General features: G+C 34.2%; 2 protein-coding genes across 2 annotated transcripts; both read left to right on the forward strand.

The window, feature by feature from the left end:
- The first annotated feature begins 159 nt into the window (after positions 1–159).
- LOC130635604 (NAD-dependent protein deacylase-like) lies at positions 160–4936 on the forward strand. Its single transcript, XM_057444979.1, has 3 exons — positions 160–397; positions 1893–2235; positions 3413–4936. Exons 1-3 carry the CDS (start codon positions 224–226, stop codon positions 3751–3753), a joined length of 858 nt encoding a protein of 285 aa, XP_057300962.1. The 5' UTR covers positions 160–223; the 3' UTR covers positions 3754–4936.
- Positions 4937–6448: 1512 nt separating this feature from the next.
- LOC130636815 (carboxylesterase 1F-like) lies at positions 6449–8194 on the forward strand. Its single transcript, XM_057446663.1, has one exon. It carries the CDS (start codon positions 6449–6451, stop codon positions 8192–8194), a length of 1746 nt encoding a protein of 581 aa, XP_057302646.1.
- Positions 8195–9653: the final 1459 nt, after the last annotated feature.

Genomic DNA, 9653 nt, shown 5'->3' on the forward strand with positions numbered 1-9653 from the left:
TATTTTCCCAAATTTTCCTGAAATATTGATCAATGTTCCGGGTATATCGTAAACATTTGATGAAACTTTCCTAAAATGACCTAACATTTAATTTATGGTTTTTTCTGGCAACCATGTTGGATTAATCTTGATCTTGTAGAAATTCAAAAAATAGTAATTGTATATACACTCTTTATTTTTAAAAGCAAAAGATTCTTCTGGAAAGTAAGTGCACATTGGAGAAATGGTTGATCACATTAAACAAGCAGCTTCAGCGATCAAAAATGCAAAAGCTTTGCTTATCACTACTGGTGCAGGCATGGGAGTGGACTCTGGTTTGCCAGATTATCGAGGACCTGAAGGACTTTGGAAAGCATATCCACCAATAAAAGAAAGGGGATTAACCCTACCAGAAATGGTATTTATTTTCTTTTTTAATGAAAATCATAAACTTTAGAACATGGTATCTATCCAACATTAGGTATGTCTTGATGTATTCTTTATACAGGCGAAGTAAAATTATATTATAGCATATTGATGAAATTTATGGGAAAATGCAAAAAACATGTGAATTCGTTTTGGGATAATTTTCCTCTTTAAAACTTCACTACACACATGAACAATGTGTTTATTAATCTTTCACCCCATCATTGTTTATCATCAAATTCAAATCTAAGGTAATAACTAAATCTTGTCCGTCTACTAATAATCTAGGAGAGATTATGGAATTAAAAATTCAAATTGGTTTTGTTTTGCATTTCTCACAATTTCAGGAGGTCGAAACAGGTGGGTTGGATTTTTTTTTAACCTTGTGTGTATTAGACTGGCAGATAATGTTATATACATTGTATAAATGTATTTATTAAGATTTTGTAGTGTTTCTTGGTAAAGTAATGTATGTAACCCATGATGGAGAGTTTAAATTTCGTGCTAAGAATGAGCTAAGAAGCAGGCTAAGTATCCCTACAATTAAAGATGTTATCCAGATTAGAAGATTGAAATGGTTGGGGCACTTAGGAGAATAATTGGGTAAGAAAGTGTAGCGACTTGATAGTTCCTGACGCAAAGCCCAGAGGCAGACCCAGAAAGACTTGGCAGGAGGTTATAAGGACAGACTTGATACAGAGGAAGTTGAGTTTAGATCTAGCACAGTCTAGATCAGATTGGAAGAGGGTCATTAATATACCCCGTCCAACCCATGCTAGCATGGAAAACGGACGTTAAGCCGAGAATGGTGATGATGATGATGCTTGATGGAGGGTGCTACCACTGAGGAAAGTCTCGAGAGACCAGTGGTTTAAGGATTCCTTGTGAAACGGCGATTGTTTGTGTATGATAACCCTTTAGGTTTTTAGGTTGTTTAATTTTAAAATAAGTAAAGATAGCTAGTTTGTGACATGAAGAAGGTCTAATTTTTGTGATTTTGGACTCGTGTGTGTTGGACTAAAGCAGCTAAAAAATGTTAGAAATATTATTATTAAAATTAAACGCTCTTTATCTGGTCATGTTTGGTCATATGCAGCCAACAATTATAATTTTTTGTTTTTCAATAGGGGCAAGGGAGTCTGTGAATTGATTTTTCGAAAAGAATCTATAACCATTTGTGTTTTCTTCACAGCGTTTAGTTTTGCATGTGGAATGTTATCATTTATTTCTCTCACATACAAAGTGTCCCAATGACGAAATTTGATCACTTTTGCTTCTAACTTGTTATTTATTGTTATTCACATGAGATTACTGACACAAAACAGTAGGGTAAGGTACTTAAGCCTTTTACCACAGTGTTGACCTTCTTTGTGTCAGTGCCTCCCAACTTTCATAGTTGTCGTTGACATGCAGCTATATATTTCACCTAATTTTTTTTTTTTTTTTATTCGTATTATTTATTCATGTTATTTAAAATTTACATTTAGAGTACACCCAGTTGGTTTGAAGATGATCCTCAATTCGCTTGGGGATTTTTCGGTCACAGAATAAAGCTCTATAGAACTACCCAGCCACATGATGGTTTTGAAATTCTTAAAAAATGGGGAGAGAAGATGGAGTGTGGTTATTTTGTCTACACAAGTAATGTTGATGGTCAATTTCAAAAAGCTGGTTACGATAAGTACAGGATAGTTGAGTGTCATGGTAGTTTACAATTTCTGCAAACAATTAACGGTGATGAGTCCATTTGGGCAACACCAGAAGAATTGGACCTTGTAATTGATCATAAGACGTTGAAAGCACAACCACCCCTTCCAACTGGACCACCAGGTATGTTTTTGGTTTAATTTTTATGATCTGTTTATGGATTTTATAGGAAGAAAAATACCTCAAATTATCAAACGACTCGAAAGCACAAGTCTTCCCACGCTGCCCAAAAATCCTAAAATTTCCCGATTTTTTTTTTGAAGACTTTTAAAATCCTAAAATATATATTCTGCATCGACTTATACGGAAATAAAATCTAATGAATCCAATTTGTGTTCCTTGTTCAATTCATCCTTCATTCTTGTGATTCTATGTTATATACTTTCACTAATTCGAAATCTCTTTTTTGTACGTCTTTTCCCTTTTATTCAAAAAAAATTCTAAAAACAGCTAAAATCTTATAAATTCTTATAAATTTTCTTAATACTTTAAAATGATTGGAAAACTAAGGCCCAACTAGATTATTTCCCACTAAGCTGTTGAACTATCCTAGTTAACTAACATTTCGAGGACATCAAAATTCAGTTTCTCTCTTACAAAAGCTTGGAGGCAAAAAAATATTAGAGCAAATCTCTAAAATTTTAATCCACCCATTAACACAAAATCAGCGTCAGCGTGGTCACATCTTATCATCCTAAAAAGTACAATATCTAATCAAATTTGTTGGGTGAGTGAGGCCATTTGCGCTTAAAACAAAGGATTTCCCGATAATGATCAGATGAATAAAAGTCACCCATTACGAAGCGCAGTCAGTATTCTGGCGGCAGAAAAATCATTTGCAACCCGCTGTAATTTTCCCTACCTCAACTATTCTGATTTCCCGGTAATAAGAAAATTATGCTGGGTCTCCCGGTTACTATTGAGAAACTTAATATTAACAGACAGTGAAAAAATTCACCCAACCTTACTTGCACCTACCATCTTTGGCTCACATAGCATTGTTTTGGGTATTGTAACAGATAATATTATAAACTAGTCGTTAACCCGTGGAAAAATCCACGGGGTCGCTTGTTCTTTATATGTCGCATTTCGTGTTTCCGTAACAGACAGACATACAGACAGACGACGGCTATTATTATATAGATATTTTTTATGTATTGGAGTCAGTTGTCAGTTACAAAAAAGGTGCATTTTTTCTATGCATTATTGACCACTGTTTTTGTTTTGTTTTGTTTAATTTTTGTTTCTCTATCTTGTTAACAAAATAATTTATCGTCTCACTGTCTTATTTCTCTTTTAGGTGCTCCTTCTGCGAATCAGATGCTGGCCCGGCCTAATGTACTGCTGTTTAACGACCTTTGGTGGGTAACAGATAGAACTGATAAACAATTGTCCAGACTATGGCCTTGGCTGGAAAATGTGCGAAACCAACCACTTGTTGTTGTTGAGATTGGTGCTGGTTTGGTCATACCTACTGTAAGACATTTTAGTGAAGAAACTGTCGAGAATTCAACTAACGAAAACACAAGATTGATTAGAATCAATCCGAATGATCCTCAGGTAAGAAGATCGGTTGATATTCCACTGTCCATGACAGGTCTCGAAGCATTGAAAAGAATTGATGAATGCATCAAAGCGTGACTTGTATGGTGACTTGTGGTATTGAAATGTGTTTATATTTGTTTTATGTCAGTAAATTTGTTTAGTCTTATACCAAGGAACTACTTGCTTGCACATAGTTTTGTATAAATCTTGTATATTTTTAGTGTTTTGTTTTTATCTTAAGAATTGTAGAATAGCTCCCATATTGAACATAATTTTAAGCGGCTTTGACGTTGATTAAAATTCAGCAATGGATTGGGAAAGTATAGAAGAAATTTTATTGTGCTGACTACATTTTTGGTGGAGCAAAAGTGTTTGTTTTTATAAAGAACGATGAAATTATGTACAGTGATTCGTACTAATTTTGCGCTTTCGCGTAAAAAGCGTGTTTAACAAAATTTAACACATTAGGCGCAAAATATAACTCTACAGTTTCAATGAAACGCATTAAATTTTGTTAATACCTATACCTCGCCTAAAACAAAAGTTATTGAAAAAAGAAATTTTATTTTATTTTCTTAAATAATGGATTTTATTTTTCATAAAAAAATCAAATTTTTCGTGCTTGTAACACTTCTAACATTTCAAAAAGAAGCATCTCTTCCGATTTAGTTATATTTGTCCTGAATATATTGACATCAAATTAGGTATATGATTTAAAAAGAGGAAAAAAATTTAAAAAAATATAAAAAATACATTTTTTGAAAAAATAATGACCTTAGAATTATTTTTACATGTCAAATAACTTTAACTTTTGCTAGGTATTGTGTCAAGCTTCGTTGTCATATCATTTATACTTCCCAGATGTCAATAGCGGTCAAAGTAAAAAGTAACCTGGTTTCTCTTTAAGCATGATTAAAAAAAAGGAGATTTTTGTTTCTAAGCACAAAAATGTTTTGAACATATAATTTGCTTTGGTAGTGAATGTTGATAGTTCGCTTGCAACACTAAAGAAATTGCGTATTTGGTTGTGGTCTTACATTAATACCAGTATAAGGATCAAATTCGTGTAAAAAATGCACGAAATGTTTTCATCTAAGTTCCCGTGGACTTTCCACGTGCTAACGAATAGTTTAATTTTTAATTCTGTATGTAAAGTCTTTATAAGTATTTAACATGTGCACTTGCGCACTGATAATTTTTAATGTATTTAAATATTTTCCTATATTTTAGAATTTTGTATTTTAAATTATTTAATGATAAATTTCTACTATAAAGCGAACATTTCATTTTAAATTTTTTTTTGTTGGTTGTTTTTGCAGGCTTGAAGTAGAAAGGAAGAAAAAGATGTTTTGATGTTATTTTAATATTTTGATGTTTATAATCGCGAACAAAATTAATGAAACTTCTGTCAGAATTCCCATTTTCAATTTTCATTTCGATATTGTTTCAGGCTGCCCGAAAGATGTTTCTTCAGTTGGGAAAAGGGAGGTGGCAGGATCCTCATTTTTCGACAAATTCTCTGTATTTGTTTGTGCTTTTTCTCACATTGACTGCTGTTCGTAAAGGCCGGGGCAAACGATTCCAACATTCCATCCAACACACAACCAACACCCATGTTGGATAAATGTTGGAATCGTTTGAACGAAAGTAAAATTTATGAAAGAAGAAAAAATGACATCAAAAGAAGAAAAAAATAGTTGGATGAAAGTTCACCATCAAACTTTTCATACAAATTTTGCCTCTTTTTTCTCGCTCGATTTTCCTGTTGGAATCGTTTAAACACTTTTCGTCCAACATTCGAATTATGATGACGTCAATCGAAAGAAAATCGAACATTTTTATTAGAAAAGTTCTCAAGGAAATTGTGTATAAATAAAGATGGTAGAAAAGCTGTGTATTGGGGGGAAATGAGATCGTCAATGTGACTCAAAAAAATCTTCCACGCTCATTCTAAACATCTGCTTGAATGACATCCGATCCTCCACTATCAACTCCTTGACCAAAGTCTCATATGTTCCAAACTGGCCTCTCCTTTCGGCCCACTCTCTTGTTTTGCCCCTTCGAGGCTTTTCTTCATCAGAATCAGCGAAATCTGATAAAATAATCGGGAGGAGCATGTCTTCTGCCGACGCTATGTTTAGTTTGAAATGAATGAGTAGAGCATGTGTTAATGAATGAATGAACGACATTGTTGGATAAAGCTAATTTGTCTAACAATTCATGTTGGATGGAATGTTGGAATCGTTTGCCCCGGCCTTAAGGAAAGAAATAAAAAATGTAGAGAAAGTTGATGTTCTGTGTCACAGCCAAAACACAAGAAGAGATAACGAGAGTGCGTACGTAAGCATTACGCATAAGGCTTTTTGTTCTCTTGTGATTGATGCAAATGACCACAAAAAAATTATTCCACCGATTTTAATAGAAGCCACAAAAAACGTTTAAAGAATTCTGCAGCAGAATCAAACTTAAAATTTTTGTCCGAAATAAACATAAATTTGTATTGAGATATTTTCAAAGTTATCATAAGGTTAAAAAAAGACGTGGGGAGGAGTGGTGATGATATTTGCTCTCATAAATACAGGTTAATAAATCACTTTGCTTTTTATTAGTACACCAACAATAGTCATGGTTTGTTCTTTTATTCACGAACATCAATAGCGGAGACGTTTGATGTCTTTATGATGTGCTGTGTTTCTTAATGGTGATATATTTACTTAATATATGTGAGGAGATTGTTTTCTTGTAAGTTAATTATGTAGGTCAAACTTCAGCGTTTTAACAAGCAAGCAAGATGATCAGCAAGGTTAAACTATTTGTGATCTTAGGTATCGTGTTGGTCGTTGTTGTTGTTGCTGTTATTGTCGGAGTTGTCGTTCATAAAAACAGCGACGACAGCGACAGCGACGGCGACGGTACCAAAATCGATGATTTTGTCGTTCAAACAGAATGTGGACCTGTCAAGGGAATAACAGAAAGGGTTCTTGCTTTTTCGACTGTCAAGAATGTGACGACATATGTTTATAAAGGTATTCCTTACGCGAAACCCCCTGTTGGTGATTTGAGATGGGCTCCACCTGTTCGGTTAAGTGATGACAAAAGAAATTGTTGGAAGGGTACGTTTATTGCGAAGACGTTTGGAAATAAATGTGCACAAGTTGTAAAGGGAAAGACTGTTGGTTCTGAAGATTGTTTATATTTAAATGTCCACACTCCTAATCTGACAGGGAACTTACCAGTGTTTGTGTGGATACATGGAGGTGGCTTGATGAATGGCGAAGGCGAAACCTACGGTTATTCACCAGATAGCGAGTTTGTCGCATCCATGAATATCGTATCAGTCAGCATAAACTATCGTTTAAGCGCCTTTGGATTTTTAACATTGAAGGAATTAAGGAAAAATGGAACAGATGGAAATTATGGAATAATGGATCAAATACTAGTGCTGAAATGGATTCAAAGTAACATCAAAAACTTTGGAGGTGACCCTAACTCTGTTACTCTCTGTGGAGAAAGTTCTGGTGGTACAGCTATATTCGCTTTGCTTGCTTCTCCATTAGCTGACGGATTGTTTCATAAAGCAATACCAATGAGCGGATCTCCTAAATTTGAGAAATCCTACATCGATGCTGAGAACGAGAATCGTATTTTTATCAACAATAGTAAATGTAGAACGTTTAACACCTCAGACGAGATTCGAACATGCCTGTACGGTTTAAATACAGAAGAAGTGAACCAAGCTGTTCCAGGACAGGTATATCCATATTGGGATGGGCCAGACCTTTTTGATTTCCCAACAAAGGGATTCCTTGCGGGTGCTCTTGTTGTAGTTGATGGAAATGTTGTTCCTAAACCACCAAAGAATCTATCACAAATCAACTTCAATAGTGCAACGAATGTTTCTATTCTGATGGGTTACACTGCCCAGGAGATAAACGTTGAGCCAGTTAAAAGATTTATAGGCGAAAACGCTTCGTCTGAAGTTAAAGAATTTATTAAAGGTCGATTGGATAACTTTAGATCAAAGTTTATGAATGAAGTGTGGGACGATTTATACAAGAGTCAAACTGAGAACTTAACAACTGATAGAGAGGCGCAACATTTATACGAAACCATGGCAACAGATGTTAGAGTGAGCTGCCCGACAAACAAGTTAGCAAAGGATTTCCGAAAAAGCAAGCATCATAACGTTTATCAGTATGTCGTGACCAATGCACCTGCAACCCCTATCATCGCACCACCAATCTATTGGTTCAATGCATTTCATATTTGGGATACTTATGCTCTGTTTGGCTATAAGAGTATTATATTTGTAATGAAGCATAGCGTTTCTGGCAGCGATATCGAGTTTATGAAATCAATTCGAGCAACTGTGCTGAAGTTTATGAAGGAAGGTTCGGTAGACTGGAAAACCACGCAAACTGGTATTTTCAATCAAGATGGTGGTGTCACTGTGATCAACGATGATTACCAACAAAGACAGTGCGAGTTTTGGAATGATGCTAAAAACGGATTTGTTCCTTATGCTTGGATCAATTAATAGTGTTTAACGAAGTTGGATTTATTTTCTTGTATTTAAAGTATACAGTGAAAAAGTCGTTGAGTATCAGTAATAAAAGTTGACATCTTTTTTTTCGATAACTTCTTTTTTGTTTTATTTTATTGTCATACTACCATGATTTCGAGGATATTCGCAGCCATAATATAATATATCATAATTGATAAAAAAACTAAATTGATTGCTAATTTGTAAGGAGGTTTCTGAAACATGCATTTATTCTAATGCCGTTCAATACATTTTCAAGACTTCCGTATGATTATTTGACTACTTCCTTCGTCTACGCTCTTTTTTCTCATGTTCATTTTGTTTTTATTTCTGATTGAATTTATTAGTAACGTTTGCACATACATTTATTATTTACGCATTTCAGCATTAAGAACTATTGTAATTTATGAACGTTTGAAATTACATGTCGAGTAAAATAATATATTTTGCTTTACATCGGTTCTGTTAAATACACACCCGAGTGGTTGGGTGAAATATATAGTATGGGTCGTTGAAAATAAATGTCCATCTTCTTGATGTCTTAGTCTTACAGAAAAAAAACTTTTTCTAATGACAGCTAGTGCGATCCTTTTCCTACAGTTGTCTACCAATATATCTTAACTGTCAGTGTTACCAGTTTTATTTTTCCCTATGTTTCCTCGTATTGTTACTTTTATCGTATTTTTAGCCAATGGGTAATCCCGCAATTTAACACATGTTTAATACATGTCTCACCTTGTTCTCTATCGTTCATGATTGCGTACTACAATTTAGACGGCAGAAGTGTGATTTTCATTTTCAAAAATGACTCGCAGATTCTTCAGGTCAAGTTTGTTCTCGGTTCATATAATTTGTCGATACCTTTTAGGACTAATGTATTTGCCGATAGCATGGAATACTATTTGACCAAAAAAATAGCTTCAACTGGTTTTTGTTTTTTATTGGACAACACATCATCACATAAAGATTTACATTTGACAGTACTGCTGATGTAACTTTTATTTACGTTGGACGTGAATTTTAGGGAATCGAAGCCATATCTTATTGCAATGCAAGGGTTGTGTTAAGACGCCTAAAACGTGATTCAATCTGATTCTTATGTTTTGGCCAAACATCTCTTAACACGTTGTATGCAGATTTCAGATGCAGCAAAAATTGTTTTGTTTTTTTAAAGCAACAAAATGTTCCTTCATAACTTTCATAGAATAGGATATCCAGAAAAAAACATCTGAAACTGCCAGTCCATTCAGCATTGTTTTATAGATTGAATTTAGATACCGAGTATGAGCTGATATCATCCGAAAATTACGTTTGTCTTCCCTACACAGGACACTCCACTCAATGAAAAATAGCTTGCACATCAAAATGTTGATCAGTAAAGTTATACTAACTATATTTCATCTACTGTACTCTGAAACATTATCCTGTAAATAATTAATACAATCATAGATAA

Source organism: Hydractinia symbiolongicarpus, chromosome 3 (assembly GCF_029227915.1).
Source record: "Hydractinia symbiolongicarpus strain clone_291-10 chromosome 3, HSymV2.1, whole genome shotgun sequence".
Classification (NCBI taxonomy): domain Eukaryota; kingdom Metazoa; phylum Cnidaria; class Hydrozoa; order Anthoathecata; family Hydractiniidae; genus Hydractinia; species Hydractinia symbiolongicarpus.